Source organism: Ascaphus truei, chromosome 7 (assembly GCF_040206685.1).
Source record: "Ascaphus truei isolate aAscTru1 chromosome 7, aAscTru1.hap1, whole genome shotgun sequence".
Lineage (NCBI taxonomy): Eukaryota > Metazoa > Chordata > Amphibia > Anura > Ascaphidae > Ascaphus > Ascaphus truei.
The window spans coordinates 44,808,536-44,829,454 of NC_134489.1; the positions used below are offsets into that span (position 1 = coordinate 44,808,536).

At 48.4% G+C, this 20,919-nt stretch overlaps 1 protein-coding gene across 7 annotated transcripts in view; it reads right to left on the reverse strand.

Annotated features, from left to right (window-relative positions):
* ASH1L (ASH1 like histone lysine methyltransferase) overlaps window positions 1–20,919 on the reverse strand; it is a 130,646-nt gene that overhangs the window by 35,486 nt on the left and 74,241 nt on the right. For all 7 annotated transcript variants that reach the window (XM_075608144.1, XM_075608141.1, XM_075608142.1 and 4 more), the window contains 5 exons: window positions 11,217–11,311; window positions 6,132–6,205; window positions 3,882–3,927; window positions 1,272–1,380; window positions 960–1,166 (listed from right to left, as the gene is read on the reverse strand). In XM_075608144.1, coding sequence (XP_075464259.1) covers window positions 960–1,166; window positions 1,272–1,380; window positions 3,882–3,927; window positions 6,132–6,205; window positions 11,217–11,311 — 531 coding nt within the window. The remainder of the gene's footprint in view (window positions 1–959; window positions 1,167–1,271; window positions 1,381–3,881; window positions 3,928–6,131; window positions 6,206–11,216; window positions 11,312–20,919) is intronic.

Below are 20,919 nucleotides of genomic sequence, written 5' to 3' on the forward strand. Positions count from 1 at the left end.
AAACACACACACACACACACACACACACACACACACATTCAGCTCACATATACACACACATTCAGCTCACATATACACACACACACACACACACATTCAGCTCACATATACACACACACATTCAGCTCGCATATACTCCTGTTACACACACACACACACACACACACACACACACACACACACACACACACACACACATTCAGCTCACATGTACTCCTGTCACACACACACACACACACACACACACAGCTCACATATACACACACACATTCAGCTCGCATATACTCCTGTTACACACACACACACACACATTCAGCTCACATATACACACACATTCAGCTCACATATACTCCTGTTACACACACACACACATACACACACACACACACACACACACACACACACACATTCAGCTCACATATACTCCTGTTACACACACACTGATTCAGCTCACATATACTCCTGTTACACACACACAGATTCAGCTCACATATACTCCTGTTACATACACAGATTCAGCTCACATATACTCCTGTTACACACACAGATTCAGCTCACATATACTCCTGTTACACACACACAGATTCAGCTCACATATACTCCTGTTACATACACAGATTCAGCTCACATATACTCCTGTTACATACACAGATTCAGCTCACATATACTCCTGTTACATACACACAGATTCAGCTCACATATACTCCTGTTACATACACAGATTCAGCTCACATATACTCCTGTTACACACACACAGATTCAGCTCACATATACTCCTGTTACATACACAGATTCAGCTCACATATACTCCTGTTACACACGCACACACAGAGCGCAGTCCCCACTAACCAAGGTCGTCTCACACAGCTTACCCCGTGAGAGCAGCATAGCAGTAATGTGCATCTCAGAGACAGGCTGGTGTATGATGGATATTATGAAAAGGTCCATGCAGCTGGTACCTGAATTCCTGCTCACTGACAACCTCCCCCAGATACTCGACGATGAACTGCCCGGACTTTAGGGGCTCCTTGGTGCGGATGCCCCACCCTTTGCCCTCTGCTCGGAAGCGCTCTAAGCACTGCACCCACTCGTGCCTCTGGATCCTCTGGTTGTGGCAGTGGTCACTGCACGGGCACGTGTTGGGCGAGCACTCGGCAAAAATCATCCTGTAAGGAAACGAGAGGGGGTTGGTTTCTTCACATTATGTCACATCACCTTGTGTCACACATCGTGTCAACAAGTCAACCTGTGTCACACTACCGGGCACTCACCGATTCAGGCAGTCCTCCACACAACCCTTTTCTACATCTCCCTCTGGTCTCTTGCAGTTGCAGGTGGTGGCTTCATAGCCAGACAGAGGTTTGACATCAACATAGACGTCTAGCAGAAGGAAAAGAAAGATGGTATATGGAGCAGAGCTTGAGAGTGGGGCTCCATGCAACATGAAAGGATTTATTTATAAAGAGTTATGAGTTATGAGGTTATACATTATATTTAAAGACATTGCATGGACAGTTAGAGATAATATATAATAGGCATATGTAACAGTTCCAGACCAGATTAAAATGTGAGACAGCATTAGTTATAAAAGGACTTAGACTGGTGGCGGATGTGAAAGTCTCCGGTAGATTGTTCCAGTTTTGGGGTGCACAGTAAGAGAAGGAGCAGCGGCCGGATACTTTGTTGAACCGTGGGACCATGAACAGTCTTTTGGATCTCAGGTGATACTGTAAGTGCTGCTTGTGGTGGGGGTGAGGAGCTTGTTCAGATAGATGGGTAGCTTGCCCATGAAGTAATGGAAGACAAGACAGGAAAGATCAACTTTGCGCCTAGACTCAAGTGATGGCCAATCAAGTTCTTTGAGCAATTCAGAGTGATGTGTTTTGTAGTTACATTTGAGGACAAAGGGGCATAATGAGTTGTAAAGGGTGTCTAGTTTGCTAAGGTGAGTTTGTGGTGCTGTACCATATACTATGTTCCCATAGTCTATAATTGGTATTGGCATCTGCTGTGCAATGTGCTTTTGGACCACAAAGTACACCCAGTTTGGCATAGGTTTTGGATATCAGGGTATCAATGTGCAACCCCCATGAAAATGAGAGTCAAGCCATATACTCTGATATTTAAAACTAGTAATAGGGGCTAGGATAATATTAGAGTTGGTTTTGATCTGTAGCTCCTTCATTGGTAGCTTTAGAAATTTAGTCTTGGTCCCAAATACCATTGTAACAGTCTTGTCAGTGTTGAAAAACAGTTTGTTTTGGGAAATCCAATTTTCAAGTCTCACACTCAGATTGAAGTACATGTTCAAGGTGAGAGAGGCTATGGCTGTGTGCATATAGGATTGTGTCATCTGCATACATGTGTATTGAAGCTCTCTTACAAGCTGTAGGTAGATCATTGATGAACACTGAAAAGTGTAGCAGGGGGGGAGGGGATGTGAGATGCAAGGGGGGATGTGAGATGCAGGGGGGAGAGTGATGTGAGATGCTGGGGGTGGGTATGAGGATGATGAGGGGTGCTGGGGGAGATATGAAGATGATGATGAGGGGTGCTGGGGGAGATATGAGAATGATGATGATTTTACCTGTGCTGCCCAAATCTGTTTTCCTTGGAGCAGTTGGGCCCTTCTCACTTTACAAGTTTAATATGTATTGGCGGAGGCTTTTTTAATATGTATTGGCAGGGGCGGAGTATTTTTATTATGTATTGCGGGGTGGGGTTATATGTATTTAGGGGGGTGGGGTTTTTTGGTATGTATTTTGTAGGGGGGATTGAGCTAGAGTGGTGTAATTGACGGAAGGTAGGTGCGAGTGAGATTAGAGAGGGGGGAGGGAGTGAGTGAGGAAAAGAGGGAGTAAGGGTGAGACGCAGGGGATAAATACATGCGAGGCGGGAGGGGGGGAGAGTGAGTAAGAAGGAGGGGAGAGAAATACATGGGTAGAGGGTGGGAAATAGAGGTGGCTCGTGAGGTGTGAAATGTTGTTATTTACCCGTCGAACCTAATATGTGTCAGCCAGATAGGGGTTCCCCGAGATTTTTCGAAATAATTCAAGGGTTCCTCCAAACAAAAAAGGTTGGGAATCACTGGTGTATGTCACTAGCAGGGATAGCCAATGTATATGTCACTAGGAGGGATAGAGTATGTGTCACTAGCAGGAATAGCCAATGTATATGTCACTAGCAGGGATAGCGTGTGTATGTGTCACAAGCAGGGATAGCGTGTGTATGTGTCACAAGCAGGGATAGCGTGTGTATATGTCACTAGCAGGGATAGCGTGTATATGTCACTAGCAGGGATAGCGTGTATATGTCACTAGCAGGGATAGCGTGTATATGTCACTAGCAGGTATAGCGTGTATATGTCACTAGCAGGGATAGCGTGTATATGTCACTAGCAGGGATAGCGTGTATATGTCACTAGCAGGGATAGCGTGTGTATATGTCACTAGCAGCGATAGCGTGTATATGTCACTAGCAGGGATCGCGTGTATATGTCACTAGCAGGGATAGCGTGTATATGTCACTAGCAGGGATAGCGTGTGTAAATGTCACTAGCAGGGATAGCGTGTGCATATGTCACTAGCAGGGATAGCGTGTATATGTCACTAGCAGGGATAGAGTGTATATGTCACTAGCAGGGATAGCGTATATATGTCACTAGCAGGGATAGCGTGTATATGTCACTAGCAGGGATAGCGTGTATATGTCACTAGCAGGGATAGCGTGTGTATATTCTCTCTTGCTGGCTAGTAATATGTTTCTTATTGAAACTGCTGAGTTGAGAGAAAAGATACTGAGAACACACCGCAGGACACACACACACACACAGCAGGATACACACACACCGCAGGAGATACAGACGGCAGCAGGATACTCACTGGAGCGGATTTTCTTGTAGAGAGGAACATCAGGCTTTTTGTACAACTAAAAAGATGGAAAGGACAATGACATCCCACACATTTAGAGATCCCACGACTCAAACATGTAAGCAAACACTGCAGGGGGATGTTCATAAAGATTTAGCAAAGATGTTTTCGTCGCTGCTCGTGGCCCGGAAAGCTAAAACGCTGCGGGATCCCACTTACAAGCATGGACCCCTCCCCCCACGCAATCACATCCCTCCCCTGCGCAATCAGGTCCCCCCTCCGATCACGCCTCCTACCCCCCCGCGATCACTTCCCCCACCCCCACCGCGAACACGCACCCCCCCCCCCCCCCCCCGACTTTTGCTTTTTCGCTGGAAGTGCTGGGGACAGGAAGTCTTGCTACATGTGTATGATCTGCGTGGTTTCTGGTAGCTCTCAGTGACATTATGACCAGGCCACCAATTGTCCTCTCCGGCAGTCAGCATTACACATTCTGTGCCGTACGCTGCTTTTTGCTATTTAATGTGTATTAGAAGCTTTCTTTATAAGTCTGGGCAGTGTTTGTGCCTGGCTTGTATAGTCAGTAAGAGATACACAATACACGGGTTTTATACGGATGTTTCCAAGCTGGTTTCCCTAGAGGGTGGAGATTAGGAAAAGTGAGACGTAACAAGACAGTGCTGACGAGAGAATAACCCGCTGCAGGCTAGCAGTTCTGTCCCACAAGGAGACTTACAACTGCACAGCTTAATGATTCATTCATCACACGTACACGACACTTATCTTCTGTGGAACCATCACAGAGACTGCACAAGGGACTCCACTTGGGGAGTGACTACCCTTAAAAGTGGGCTCCTTAGGACTAAGAAGTAGAGTGTAAGCTCTTTGGGGCGGGGATGCTGCATAAACCAGAATCAATATAACTAGTCAGGTTAATCTGAGCCAAGCAATCATGGCTGCACGGTGCTCATTCCCAAATCGCTATAAAACAGCAGGGAAAATATCTCTCTGGTAAATAACAGAAGATCTATATTTGGTCACATTCGTGAGGCATTTAAAAAGAAATGAACTGTTAAAATGCTCTCAGATGTTCAGCTTTCAAGTGAAATATACATTTCCCTGGCTTGGTTTGGAGCCAAGAGAAATATGGCCAGAGATGGGGCTGCAGTGCTGGCAGCACATCGAAATTCCCATGAGACCCCGTCTAAAAAAGGATCCGGCTCTAGCAGGCCTGCTACCAAAATAAAAGCCCTCGCAGAGTCTTCCGGAACCTGCAATGTGAATGAAATATAAAGTGTATGCAAATTCATGTTCTGGCAGAATATAATGTGTTACGGCGGAAAAACAAGCGGGGGCTGAGCTGTGAGAGGCTCACGGGCCTCTCTTCCTTCCCCTGGCTGGGGGCTGAGCTGTGAGAGGCTCACAGGCCTCTCTTCCTTCCCCTGGCTGGGGGCTGAGCTGTGAGAGTGGCTCACAGGCCTCTCTTCCTTCCCCTGGCTGGGGGCTGAGCTGTGAGAGGCTCACAGGCCTCTCTTCCTTCCCCTGGCTGGGGGGCTGAGCTGTGAGAGGCTCACAGGCCTCTCTTCCTTCCCCTGGCTGGGGGGCTGAGCTGTGAGAGGCTCACAGGCCTCTCTTCCTTCCCCTGGCTGGGGGGCTGAGCTGTGAGAGGGTCACAGGCCTCTCTTCCTTCCCCTGGCTGGGGGGCTGAGCTGTGAGAGGCTCACAGGCCTCTCTTCCTTCCCCTGGCTGGGGGGCTGAGCTGTGAGAGGCTCACAGGCCTCTCTTCCTTCCCCTGGCTGGGGGGCTGAGCTGTGAGAGGGTCACAGGCCTCTCTTCCTTCCCCTGGCTGGGGGGCTGAGCTGTGAGAGGCTCACAGGCCTCTCTTCCTTCCCCTGGCTGGGGGCTGAGCTGTGAGAGGCTCACAGGCCTCTCTTCCTTCCCCTGGCTGGGGGGCTGAGCTGTGAGAGGCTCACAGGCCTCTCTTCCTTCCCCTGGCTGGGGGCTGAGCTGTGAGAGGCTCACAGGCCTCTCTTCCTTCCCCTGGCTGGGGGCTGAGCTGTGAGAGGGTCACAGGCCTCTCTTCCTTCCCCTGGCTGGGGGGCTGAGCTGTGAGAGGCTCACAGGCCTCTCTTCCTTCCCCTGGCTGGGGGGCTGAGCTGTGAGAGGCTCACAGGCCTCTCTTCCTTCCCCTGGCTGGGGGCTGAGCTGAATACTAATAATCACGAGGGACGTGGCTAGAAAACTGCAGAGATTTATCTGTACCTGGTTGTGCTTCCATTGCCAGAGGATGTCGTAGGGTAGCTGGAAGTCATTCCTTTTCTGTCTCAGATATTTCCCTGAAACACAAGAGTTGCATATCATCAGCGTGTAACCCCAGAACTATAGTAATAAATACCCCCCACCCCCTTTCCTGCCCCTTCAGTAGACATAGGGGTCAATAAACAGATACTGAATCAGACACTTCTAACCAGCAATGCAGGAACCTCCCGCACATTCTAGTCAGGCCGTCATGGAACTGCCCACTCTTCCAGCAGGGAAGGCATGACATGATAAACGGGAGTTTTATTGTCACAATGGTTCCTAAGTGTTCCTCAAACGCCCGCAGACCCCAGGGTGTAAGTACGAGGAGCTGGGACATGGCTGCAGTGAGGCTCAGAGCCACTAACCCCACAAGTGCTCAACGTGCAGACTGAACTACAATCATAGAGATGTGCTGCTCTTTATCATACACGTGTCTCACATACATGCAGGCAGGCGTGTGATGCTCTTTACCATACACGTGTCTCACATACATGCAGGCGTGTGATGCTCTTTACTATACACGTGTCTCACATACATGTAGGCGTGATGCTCTTTATGATACACGTGTCTCACATACATGCAGGAGTGTGATGCTCTTTATTATACACGTGTCTCACATACATGCAGGCGTGTGATGCTCTTTACCATACACGTCTCACACATACATGCAGGCGTGTGATGCTCTTTATCATACACGTATCTCACATACATGCAGGCGTGTTATGCTCTTTACCATACACTTGTCTCACATACATGCAGGCAGGCGCGTGATGCTCTTTACCATACACGTGTCTCACATACATACCGGCGTGAGATGCTCTTTATCATACACGTATCTCACATACATGCAGGCGTGTGATGTTCTTTACCATACACGTGTTTCACATGCATGCAGGCAGGCGCGTGATGCTCTTTACCATACCCGTGTCTCACATACATACAGGCGTGTGATGCTCTTTACCATACACGTGTCTCACATACATACAGGCGTGTGGTGCTCTTTACCATACACGTGTCTCACATACATGCAGGCAGACGCGTGATGCTCTTTACCATACCCGTGTCTCACATACATACAGGCGTGTGATGCTCTTTACCATACACGTGTCTCACATACATGCAGGCGTGTGGTGCTCTTTACCATACACGTGTCTCACATACATGCAGGCGTGTGACTAGTCCTGTTTGTGTTAGAAGGCTCAGACACTGCTCTCCTCATATGGAAAGTCCCAGGGTAACTAAGTTGCATTCGGGTTCTGTTTGCCGAACCTTCTCTGGCTTTAAGACACATTTTTACCAAAGCTTGAAATATTTGCAAAACTTTGCTCATCAAGATCCAAGTTTTAAAAATGTGAATAAAACGCAATTAAAGTGAAAAACAAAAGACAAGCTTTTGAGAAACGGGGAGCATGAGGGAATACCCGGACCAGACAGAGCTGCCTGGCCCTCTGTGCTAAACGCCCCCAGAGATGGCAGCTGCACCACCCCAGGCGTTAACACAAACTCAGTGCCGAGAGGCCTGCAAGGAAAATATTTTTCTTACAACTAACTTCTAGTTTGTCCTTATTTTCAAAGCTTCACTTCTTGGCAGGTTCCAGGAAACAGTTCAAAGTGCTGGGAATTTGCCTTCTCTGATGACCTCACTGGGTAAAACAAAAGCCTCTTTCACAAGCTGTGGCCCCATGCCAGAGGAGAATAGAACGTTCTCAAACGCTCACTGAGCAGACACTAGGCAAAGTTATTATCTGGCCCAGGATAGAACTTTGTAACCCTATTCTGGGCCAGGATAGAACCTTGTAACCCTATTCTGGGCCAGGATAGAACCTTGTAACCCTATTCTGGGCCAGGATAGAACCTTGTAACCCTATTCTGGGCTAGGATAGAACCTTGTAACCCTGTTCTGGCCCGGGATAGAACCTTGTAACCCTATTCGGTGCTAGGATAGAACCTTGTAACCCTAGTCTGGGCCAGGATAGAACCTTGTAACCCTATTCTGGGCCAGGATAGAACCTTGTAACCCTATTCTGGGCTAGGATAGAACCTTGTAACCCTAGTCTGGGCCAGGATAGAACCTTGTAACCCTATTCTGGGCTAGGATAGAACCTTGTAACCCTATTCTGGGCCAGGATAGAACCGTGTAACCCTATTCTGGGCAAGGATAGAACCTTGTAACCCTAGTCTGGGCTAGGATAGAACCTTGTAACCCTAATGTGGGCCAGGATAGAACTTTGTAACCCTATTCTGGGCCAGGATAGAACCTTGTAACCCTGTTCTGGGCCAGGATAGAACCTTGTAACCCTATTCTGGGCCGGGATAGAACCTTATAACCCTATTCTGGGCCAGGATAGAACCTTGTAACCCTAGTCTGGGCCGGGATAGAACCTTGTAACCCTATTCTTGGCCAAGATAGAAGCATGTAACCCTATTCTGGGCCTGGATAGAACCTTGTAACCCTACTCTGGGCCGGGATAGAACCTTGTAACCCTATTCTGGGCCGGGATAGAACCTTGTAACCCTATTCTGGGCTAGGATAGAACCTTGTAACCCTAGTCTGGGCCGGGATAGAACCTTGTAACCCTAGTCTGGGCCGGGATAGAACCTTGTAACCCTATTCTGGGCCGGGATAGAACCTGGTAACCCTATTCTGGGCCAGGATAGACCCTTGTAACCCTATTCTGGCCCGGGATAGAACCTTGTAACCCTATTCTGGGCCAGGATAGAACCTTGTAACCCTATTCTGGGCCAGGATAGAACCTTGTAACACTATTCTGGGCCAGGATAGAACCTTGTAACCCTATTATGGGCCAGGATAGAACCTTGTAACCCTATTCTGGGCCGGGATAGAACCTTGTAACCCTAGTCTGGACCAGGATAGAACCTTGTAACCCTATTCTGGCCCGGGATAGAACCTTGTAACCCTATTCTGGGCCAGGATAGAACCTTGTAACCCTATTATGGGCCAGGATAGAACCTTGTAACCCTATTCTGGACCAGGATAGAACCTTGAAACCCTATTCTGGTGCGGGATAGAACCTTGTAACCCTATTCTGGGCTAGGATAGAACCTTGTAACCCTATTCTGGACCAGGATAGAACCTTGAAACCCTAGTCTGGTGCGGGATAGAACCTTGTAACCCTATTATGGGCCAGGATAGAAACTTGTAACCCTATTCTGGGCCGGGATAGAACCTTGTAACCCTAGTCTGGGCCAGGATAGAACCTTGTAACCCTATTCTGGGCTAGGATAGAACCTTGTAACCCTAATGTGGGCCAGGATAGAACTTTGTAACCCTGTTCTGGGCCAGGATAGAACCTTGTAACCCTATTCTGGGCCGGGATAGAACCTTATAACCCTATTCTGGGCCAGGATAGAACCTTGTAACCCTAGTCTGGGCCGGGATAGAACCTTGTAACCCTATTCTGGGCTAGGATAGAACCTTGTAACCCTAGTCTGGGCCGGGATAGAACCTTGTAACCCTAGTCTGGGCCGGGATAGAACCTTGTAACCCTATTCTGGGCCGGGATAGAACCTGGTAACCCTATTCTGGGCCAGGATAGACCCTTGTAACCCTATTCTGGCCCGGGATAGAACCTTGTAACCCTATTCTGGGCCAGGATAGAACCTTGTAACCCTATTCTGGGCCAGGATAGAACCTTGTAACACTATTCTGGGCCAGGATAGAACCTTGTAACCCTATTATGGGCCAGGATAGAACCTTGTAACCCTATTCTGGGCCGGGATAGAACCTTGTAACCCTAGTCTGGACCAGGATAGAACCTTGAAACCCTATTCTGGCCCGGGATAGAACCTTGTAACCCTATTCTGGGCCAGGATAGAATCTTGTAACCCTATTATGGGCCAGGATAGAACCTTGTAACCCTATTCTGGGCAGGGATAGAACCTTGTAACCCTATTCTGGACCAGGATAGAACCTTGAAACCCTATTCTGGTGCGGGATAGAACCTTGTAACCCTATTCTGGGCTAGGATAGAACCTTGTAACCCTATTCTGGACCAGGATAGAACCTTGAAACCCTAGTCTGGTGCGGGATAGAACCTTGTAACCCTATTCTGGGCTAGGATAGAACCTTGTAACCCTATTCTGGGGCTCCAGCACATTAAAGCAGCCTTATCTTTATTGCAGAAGCTTGGTGTTTGTCTGCGGCAGGATAGACAAGCTGCCCCGCACAGTAATGCTGAGCCCTCCAAGCTTATCTCAGAGCATAGGATTTAGCATTAGAAGCCGTGGGGATTGTACAGAACAGGCCTCTCCTGCTCCTCATCTTCCGAGTGTCCCCATGCTCGGGTCAGTGACTCCCAGCTTTTTCTCGCCCCTTCTCACACATGGCTAGGACTTTCTGCACTAGATGTGGAGGAAGTTTCTGCTTCAATAATTAACACCACCGAAGCATATTTACTTATTTATATTTAAAATGTAAAAAGACACCTTAAAGGATGATGCAAAATAAATCTTCCATTAATGGTACGCAATAGGGTATTCAAAAGTTATCAAACATAAATGATTTATAAAAAAATACGCTACATACACATTTTCTAATAACATTTAAAAACACACAAAGTACTAGTACAGACAACCCCAAACACTTCATAGTATCATACAGCATTAATGGAAAGTAATTAGCAAGGAGTGTATACTCAATCATACACCAAAATGGGTCCACAGATGTATGTATGTATGTACTTCTTTATTTATAAGCGCGATCTACGTACACAGCACGTCACAGCAGTAATGCACGTGACATAATAATATAACACATAATGGCAATAAGTGCCTGAGACATGACAGTAACAACAGGAAAAGGAGTCCTGCCCCGAAGAGCTTACAATCTAAGTGGTAAGTAGAGAGAATGTACTAAGACCGTAGGAGGGTGTTCTGGTAAGTGCTGCGGAGCGTCATGCAGTGCTGCAGAGCGAGATGCACTGCTACGGAGCCACATGCAGTGCTGCAGATCCCCATGCAGTGCTGCGGAGCGAGATGTGCACACGGTGAGGGTCTGTCTGCGCCGCTTGTCACAGCACTACTTACCGATGTGGATGGGAGCGGGGAGCAGCCCGTAGTCGTGCTCACTGGGGATATACTCCAGCTTCTCCTTCTTCAGCTGGATAAGGCGGGTCTTAGGGCTGAACAGGAGAAAACCATGAGAGATGAGGATGGGAAGTGTAATCTGTGTCTGTGCACACATCTCTATGGGGGATTGTAGTGTTTCACTACGTCACTTCCATCACCCCCCTAATGTAAATAAATCGAGTGTGCATAAATAAAATATGTAGCTACAGTGTAATGTTTCAATGGGGCTTTACCTGCTAAATGTTACACAAGTAAACGGTGCGGGGAGCGCAAAAAGAAAATGAACAGTGATTAGTAACAATATTGCTCTGATGTGTGAAGACACAGTTCTCAGGGTAATAGGGATATCTAGAATACCAAAAAAGATGATGTACTCACACGGCCATGTGTGACACTGTCTCACAAAGTGGTTTCTTTGTAGACTGTAATCCCGCCTTTATTCGGAAGGAAATCTTTCCTCCTGAATCCTTCCCCTCTGTATGGGGTGTTCGCGTCGTTGGACGGCAGCGTCCTCGCGGTGGAGCGCAATGGGGATGACAGACAGCCACACAGGTAGTTTACAAAAATGCACTTTATTGATAAAAAATATGAGTAACAATGTACTCACACATAAAATGGACATAGATGTTCTTGCAAGAACCTGACGAAGCATCACATGATCGAAACGCGTTGTTCAAGATGGGACGTGTGCTTTTTGATCGCCGATGGCCACCGTAGCTCATCCAAGTGCTGTGCTGGAAGCGGCCATTTTGTGTTAGTAAATTGTTACTCATACTTTTTGTCAATAAATTGAATTTTTTTCAAATTTCCTTCCGAATAAAGGCGGGATTACAGTCTACAAAGAAACCACTTTGTGAGACAGTGTCACACATGGCCGTGTGAGTACATCATCTTTTTTGGTATTCTAGATATCCCTATTACCCTGAGAACTGTCTTCACACATCAGAGCAATATTGTTACTAATCACTGGTCATTTTCTTTTTGCGCTCCCCGCATCCTGTGTCTACTGTTCCACGAGGATCACGGGAGGATCCTCTTTTTGGGTTGAGCAACAATACAAATCGGGCTAATATTGTACTATTTGGTTCTTATCTGTATGCAGACTTTGTATTTTAAAGACATGAACTGTCAGGCACACCATTTGTTTCATTACCAATTGACAAATCAGAGGGAGGCCCCAGATATCTTTCACTAAATGTAACACAAATAAGAAAAATGATAGGATATCTCTAATTGATAACCCTACCCCCTGTGTGTACAGTATGCCAGTAAATAATAAGACAGGTCTTACAATGGGCTTTGGAATTGTCTGACATGAGTTTTCAAACTTTAAGCCAATAAATCTGACAAAGTATTATATCAAATACAACATCAGTGATATGATCTCGGATTTTGTATAACATGAGTCTGAAATCCAGATCTCTAAACATCCAGAGCTTCATCACATTTAAATGGAGATCCACAATTTTCCTTTAATTGTAGAAAAAAGAGAAAAAAATCAGAGCAAAAAAGATAAACGCATAAAAATGTGTTGGAGAGGCAGTGCGATGTGCGCGGGAAGACGCGGAGCGATGTGCGCGGGAAGACGCGGAACAATGTGCGCGGGAAGACGCGGTGTGATGGGCTCGGGAAGACGTGGAGCGATGTGCTCGGGAAGACGCGGTGCGATGTGCTCGGGAAGACGCAGAGCGATGGGCTCGGGAAGACGCGGTGTGATGTGCTCGGGAAGACGCAAAACAAGGTGCTCGGGAAGACGCAGAGCGATGTGCTCGGGAAGACGCAGAGCGATGTGCTCGGGAAGACGCAGAGCGATGTGTTCGGGAAGACGCGGTGCGATGTGCTCGGGAAGACACAGAGCGATGTGATCGGGAAGACGCAGAGCGATGTGCTCGGGAAGACGCAGAGCGATGTGCTCGGGAAGATGTAGAGCGATGTGCTCGGGAAGATGTAGAGCGATGTGCTCGGGAAGATGTAGAGCGATGTGCTCGGGAAGACACAGAGCGATGTGCTCGGGAAGACACAGAGCGATGTGCTCGGGAAGATGTAGAGCGATGTGCTCGGGAAGATGTAGAGCGATGTGCTCGGGAAGACGCAGAGCGATGTGCTGGGGAAGATGTAGAGCGATGTGCTCGGGAAGACGCAGAGCGATGTGCTCGGGAAGATGTAGAGCGATGTGCTCGGGAAGACACAGAGCGATGTGCTCGGGAAGATGTAGAGCGATGTGCTCGGGAAGATGTAGAGCGATGTGCTGGGGAAGACGCAGAGCGATGTGCTCGGGAAGACGCAGAGCGATGTGCTGGGGAAGATGTAGAGCGATGTGCTCGGGAAGACACAGAGCGATGTGCTCGGGAAGACGCAGAGCGATGTGCTCGGGAAGACGCAGAGCGATATGCTCGGGAAGATGTAGAGCGATGTGCTGGGGAAGATGTAGAGCGATGTGCTCGGGAAGACGCAGAGCGATGTGCTCGGGAAGACGCAGAGCGATGTGCTCGGGAAGACGCAGAGCGATATGCTCGGGAAGATGTAGAGCGATGTGCTCGGGAAGATGTAGAGCGATGTGCTGGGGAAGACGCAGAGCGATGTGCTCGGGAAGACGCAGAGCGATGTGCTCGGGAAGACGCAGAGCGATATGCTCGGGAAGATGTAGAGCGATGTGCTCGGGAAGATGTAGAGCGATGTGCTGGGGAAGACGCAGAGCGATGTGCTCGGGAAGACGCAGAGCGATATGCTCGGGAAGACGCAGAGCGATATGCTCGGGAAGATGTAGAGCGATGTGCTCGGGAAGACGCAGAGCGATGTGCTCGGGAAGACGCAGAGCGATATGCTCGGGAAGATGTAGAGCGATGTGCTCGGGAAGACACAGAGCGATGTGCTGGGGAAGATGTAGAGCGATGTGCTCGGGAAGACACAGAGCGATGTGCTCGGGAAGACGCAGAGCGATGTGCTCGGGAAGACGCAGAGCGATATGCTCGGGAAGATGTAGAGCGATGTGCTCGGGAAGATGTAGAGCGATGTGCTGGGGAAGACGCAGAGCGATGTGCTCGGGAAGACGCAGAGCGATGTGCTCGGGAAGACGCAGAGCGATATGCTCGGGAAGATGTAGAGCGATGTGCTCGGGAAGATGTAGAGCGATGTGCTCGGGAAGACGCAGAGCGATGTGCTGGGGAAGACGCAGAGCGATGTGCTCGGGAAGACGCAGAGCGATATGCTCGGGAAGATGTAGAGCGATGTGCTCGGGAAGATGTAGAGCGATGTGCTCGGGAAGACACAGAGCGATGTGCTCGGGAAGACGCAGAGCGATGTGCTCGGGAAGACGCAGAGCGATATGCTCGGGAAGATGTAGAGCGATGTGCTCGGGAAGATGTAGAGCGATGTGCTGGGGAAGACACAGAGCGATGTGCTCGGGAAGACGCAGAGCGATGTGCTCGGGAAGACGCAGAGCGATGTGCTCGGGAAGACGCAGAGCGATATGCTCGGGAAGATGTAGAGCGATGTGCTCGGGAAGATGTAGAGCGATGTGCTGGGGAAGACACAGAGCGATGTGCTCGGGAAGACGCAGAGCGATGTGCTCGGGAAGACGCAGAGCGATGTGCTCGGGAAGACGCAGAGCGATATGCTCGGGAAGATGTAGAGCGATGTGCTCGGGAAGATGTAGAGCGATGTGCTCGGGAAGACACAGAGCGATGTGCTCGGGAAGACGCAGAGCGATGTGCTCGGGAAGACGCAGAGCGATATGCTCGGGAAGATGTAGAGCGATGTGCTCGGGAAGACGCAGAGCGATGTGCTGGGGAAGACGCAGAGCGATATGCTCGGGAAGATGTAGAGCGATGTGCTCGGGAAGATGTAGAGCGATGTGCTCGGGAAGACGCAGAGCGATGTGCTCGGGAAGACGCAGAGCGATGTGCTCGGGAAGACACAGAGCGATGTGCTCGGGAAGACGCAGAGCGATGTGCTCGGGAAGACGCAGAGCGATGTGCTCGGGAAGACGCAGAGCGATGTGCTCGGGAAGATGTAGAGCGATGTGCTCGGGAAGACACAGAGCGATGTGCTCGGGAAGACGCAGAGCGATGTGCTCGGGAAGACGCAGAGCGATGTGCTCGGGAAGACGCAGAGCGATATGCTCGGGAAGATGTAGAGCGATGTGCTCGGGAAGATGTAGAGCGATGTGCTGGGGAAGATGTAGAGCGATGTGCTCGGGAAGATGTAGAGCGATGTGCTGGGGAAGACGCAGAGCGATGTGCTCGCGAAGACGTAGAGCGATGTTCTTGGGAAGACGCAGAGCGATATGCTCGTGAAGACGCAGAGCGATGTGCTGGGGAAGATACAGGCCCCATTACGGGGTGCCGGTATCCCCTGTGCTTTTAAATCCCCCTGTGCTTTTAAATCCTGCGGAGTGATGTGCGCGAAGACGCGGAGCGATGTGCGCGAAGACACGGAGCAAGCTGAAGAAGCGTTTAACAGAAGATTGATGTTTCGGTCACCAGCTGTTTTCAAGTGCAAGAAGAAGAGGATTCCTGTGTATATTAGCAGAGGGTTTTACAGGAACCCGTGGCAGACTCCATGAGATGCCACGGACCGGAAGGTGATGTCAGACAGACACTTGGGGCCTATTCACAAAGCAGTGATAAAATCAGTGCTTTTGCGTACGACAATGCATTTTTTTTATTGTGCTGTAAGACATGAAGCCAAAAACGGGATGCACTAAGAAGTGAAGGCCATTTTTTTAAGGCCGATAAAAAAATGCACTATTGTCCGACCTGTTTTTTGTATCAATGCTATCGCGCTATTAATCCAAAAGCCCCAACTAAATGCAGCCTGGTAGAGCTACATGGAGACGCTGCGTCTTACAGGCCATCATGCAATAAAAAAATTAATTTTCATAATAGTGTGTGGGAGCAGGGGGTCTCCTGAGCTGAATTGCATTGATTTCAGCCTCGAGGACACCCTACTTCCTGAGATACAGGCCCGTTATGGGGTGCTGGTATCCCCTGTGCTTTTAAATTTCCAGCGTCATGTAACCGTAGGATTTAAAAGCACAGGGGATACCGGCACCCCGTAACGGGGCCTGTATCTCGGGAAGTAGGGGTTCCCCGAGGCTGAAATAAAGGCGGTTCACCTCAGCAGACCCCCTGCTCCCACACACTATTAGTAAACATTACATTAAAGCAGCTTCATTACCTTAGCGGCTAAGACACAATAGCAGGTTTATTGGGGCAGAGGGGATGAGTGATGGGGCTACTTGGCCCTTCACTCACCCCCTCTGTCCCCCAATAAACATTACAATATGTACTAACCACTAATACACAACCCACCACCTGTACCCCCCACATAAAGGCATTTTTTATTTTTCTGCACAGGATTGATACCCCAGGCTGGCGGGGGTCCACAGGTGGTCCCCCTGGGTGTCCGGAGACCTCCAGGTGGTCCCCGTGGGCCCTCGGTGGTCCCCACGGGTGTCCGGGCGTCCCTGCTGGCCTGCGGTATCAATCCTGTGCACTAAAAAAAAAAAAGCAATACGTTCAAATAAATACACCCCCCCCCCCATACAGTACAGTAAAGGGCAAATTTACTATTATCCAGATATGAATAATAGTGCATTTGCCCATTTAAAATAAAACATAAATCAGCAGCAAAAGGTAAATAAAACTTGCACTTACCCCTGCCATGATGAAGCCTGTCCTCATCCTCATGCCCATCCCTGTCCTCCGTGGGCAACAACAATACAATAAAAAATACATTCTAATGGCCCCATACCCCTTAATCCTCTTAGCGGTTACTAACCGCTATAGTAATTCAGGGGTAAACCCACCCTCACCCGCTACCCACTCACCCTACATGGTGACACCACCCCCGCTACCCATTGATTGGCACAGTGTTAAAGCATACCCATATAACATGGGCATACTTTGCCACTATAGCAATACAAGGGGAAGGTAAAAAAAAAAAAAAAAAAAAAAAAAAGGCCCAAAATAAAACACATTACATAGAAAAATAAAGACATTAAAAATTCCAATACACCAATTGATTGGCACAGTGTTAAATCCAAAGACGGTCATATGGGCATGATTTAACACCATCACAGTCAATGGTCAGCCTAAAAAGAAAACCACCAACAATATCAAACGCAAATCAAAACAATCACCAAATAAACAACAATAAAAAAGTAAACACAAACAAATACCAGAAATCAACAAAGCAATAACCAAATAAGCAAAAGATTTAAAAATCCAAACACCAAAAAAATCCCATCAATTAATAAAAAAAAACTCAAAAGAAAACGCCAAATAAACACCATTAATATGGGCATAATAAACACTATCACAGCCAATGGTAAACCTAAAAAAAACAACCACCAACAATATCCAATTGAATCGAAACAAATCACCAAATAAACAACAATAAACAAGTAAACACAACAAAATTACCATCAATCAATCAAAGCAAATACTAAATAAGTAAATTAAAATCCAAACACCAAAAAAACCCAAACTGTAAAGGACAAAGAATCCCACTTAGATAGCACTCTCTCACTAATCTTGGATTGTGTATGTAGAGTTTAAAATAATAATTGTATTATCTTAGACAACCGATAAAATAGAGGGCTTTAAAAACAAACAATGCAATGGCGCATTGAAAACCACTAGGAGTGTAATAACCCCAGGTGAGGAATAATTCCTGAGTACAGTGTTATGTAATAAAACACTGTGCCTAGGTGAATGTCTCTATAATCAACTACCAAGGAATTATAAGGTACAGGTATGTGGAGGGGTGGGGGGGGGGGTTGTGACTTAATAGCCAAGGACAAAACGTAAGAGTTGGTCTGGGTGTACCATTGGTAAACATTGACTACAATATTCTATAGAACTGGTGGGTTGAAGTCTACCCACCTATAGTAGTAGTTCAGAACAACAACGGAGTAGGAAAGCCAAAGTGATAATGGTTGGCAACAGATCACTTAAAATGACTGTAGCTAAATACATGGATTCTGATTAGCCTAAATGGCTAGTAAATAGCAGCATGGAGTACCATAAAAATTGTGAGCGAGGATATAAGTAGCAGATCCGTGCAGATAGTAAAAACCCCAGCGTGGAACACAACTCTAATTCAATAGCAGCATTGTCACTAATCCTAACCCTAACAACCTATCAATTAATAAAAGAAAATTCCAAATAAACACCATTATTAAAAAGCAAACAACAAAAAAGTAACAGAAATAAACAATTGAAAACACCACCAAAAGTTCCCATCATTAAAAATCTAAACACAAAAAAAACCCCGAAATTATTAAAAGCAAAGAACCAAAATACATTTAAAAGAAATAAAAGCAAGCATTTGCCCAAAAATGCATTGCTTGTCACTTTATGGATGTATAGTCCTAAAAGGGCATACATAAATACTTTGGCAATCAATGGGCAACGAAAAAAAATAATGCAATGAAAAAACCTGCAAAATAAAAACAACATACAGTCAATGTTTTTCTTACCTTTAGATGTCTTCACCCTCCAATTCCCGTGTTCTCAGGAAGCTTTGGAACAAATCCAGGATCCACAACAGCCATGGCCCTCAGGTAAAGTCTAAATTCTTTTTCTTCTTTCATTATTTTCCTCTGTTAATTGTAATCCACCTGGGGGTCTTCTTTCTTCTTCATCTGTATCTTCATCTTCATCTGTAACCCCCATTGTAATCCAATAGTGGGAGGAGATCTTCACTCTGCAGCTTCTTGCCGTCAAATGAGACTGCACAGGCTTTTATACAGCCTGTGATGTCACATTTGAGTGAAAAACCATCTGATTGGCTGGGATAACCATGTGACTACTTTTTTGGGGGGGTGGGGGGGAGTAGTAATGTCATGTAAAGGCAATGAAGCCAGCCAATCAGAATGGCTGTGCTTCCTTTCCCTTTAAGATGACGTCACAAAAACCAAGATGGCTGCCGTCACATGTTACTTCAGCCAATCAGATTGTGAGATGTATATCCCCAATCTGATTGTTTGTAGTAAACCATGTGACAGTCTCAAGTTTTGGAAAGGATGTGTTACTGCTATATACACAGCACGGAAATACTCGGCCTACAGATCGGATGTGCACTGTGTTACTGCTATATACACAGCACGGAAATACTCAGCCTACAGAGTGGGAATCATGTGAAACTCTTAATGACCCCGGTACAGCTTGTTTATCCCCTGAGCAGACATACTGGATGGTTACTAACGCATTGCACATGTATTTTATACTAAGTGTCAGTGTATTGTTGGGAAGATACAGAGAACTCTGTTACACGTTAGATCAACTTCTTCAATATAAGAGCCGCTTATATGCCACAAATCAATGTGCTACGGACTCCTGCATCAACAGAGGTGTTAAACAGGGCAGATCAATGTACTGTACCATACAAGACAAATGTTATTTTAACCCCTTGTGCAGACCTCTCTAGATGTGCTGACAGCCACATGACCACACAGAAGGAGGGAGGGGGAGGGGGGGGCAGTGAGTTATGGTGAGAGAGCAGAGGAAGAAACAAGCTCTCTGTGATCCCCGGGCACTCTGCGCAGGGGCCTCTCTGTGATCCCCAGGCACTCTGCGCAGGGGCCTCTCTGTGATCCCCAGGCACTCTGCGCAGGGCCCTCTCTGTGATCCCCAGGCACTCTGCGCAGGGCCCTCTCTGTGATCCCCGGGCACTCTGCGCAGGGCCCTCTCTGTGATCCCCGGGCACTCTGCGCAGGGGCCTCTCTGTGATCCCCAGGCACTCTGCGCAGGGCCCTCTCTGTCTGGGAATCTTGTGTGGGGCCTCTCTGTTTGGGAACCCTGCACGGGGCCTCTCTGTCTGGGAACCCTGCACGGGGCCTCCCTGTCTGGGAACCCTGCACGGGGCCTCTCTGTCTGGGAACCCTGCACGGGGCCTCTCTGTCTGGGAACCCTGCGCGGGGCCTCTCTGTCTGGGAACCCTGCGCGGGGCCTCTCTGTCTGGGAACCCTGCGCGGGGCCTCTCTGTCTGGGAACCCTGCGCGGGGCCTCTCTGTCTGGGAACCCTGCACGGGGCCTCTCTGTCTGGGAACCCTGCACGGGGCCTCTCTGTCTGGGAACCCTGCACGGGGCCTCTCTGTCTGGGAACCCTGCGCGGGGCCTCTCTGTCTGGGAACCCTGCGCGGGGCCTCTCTGTCTGGGAACCCTGCGCGGGGCCTCTCTGTCTGGGAACCCTGCACGGGGCCTCTCTGTCTGGGAACCCTGCACGGGGCCTCTCTGTCTGGGAACCCTGCACGGGGCCTCTCTGTCTGGGAACCCTGCACGGGGGCTTGGCCTCTCTGAATATTTTCTTTGCAGGGCAGCTGCGTAAGAGGCCCAGACTCCAGCACTGCGAGGCTGCAATCCTGTCACGGTGATGTGCAGGAACAGCCGTTGGAAACCCTACCAAACACTTTCCCAAGCTTTGCCTTGGCAGGCCGTGCAGGTGCAAGAAGGCAGAGTATTAATGCTATTACTTATAAGATAAATATTTCAAACATACAGGACCACCAGGGGGAACCCCCACAGAGAGGTATCCTGACATCGCACCAGGGGGGACCCCCACATCGCACCATAGACCGCGAGGGGGTGTGCGGTAAGCGAGGGGGCGCGCGGTGCGCAAGGCATCAGATAAATTTGATTCCACAGTGCGACGACCA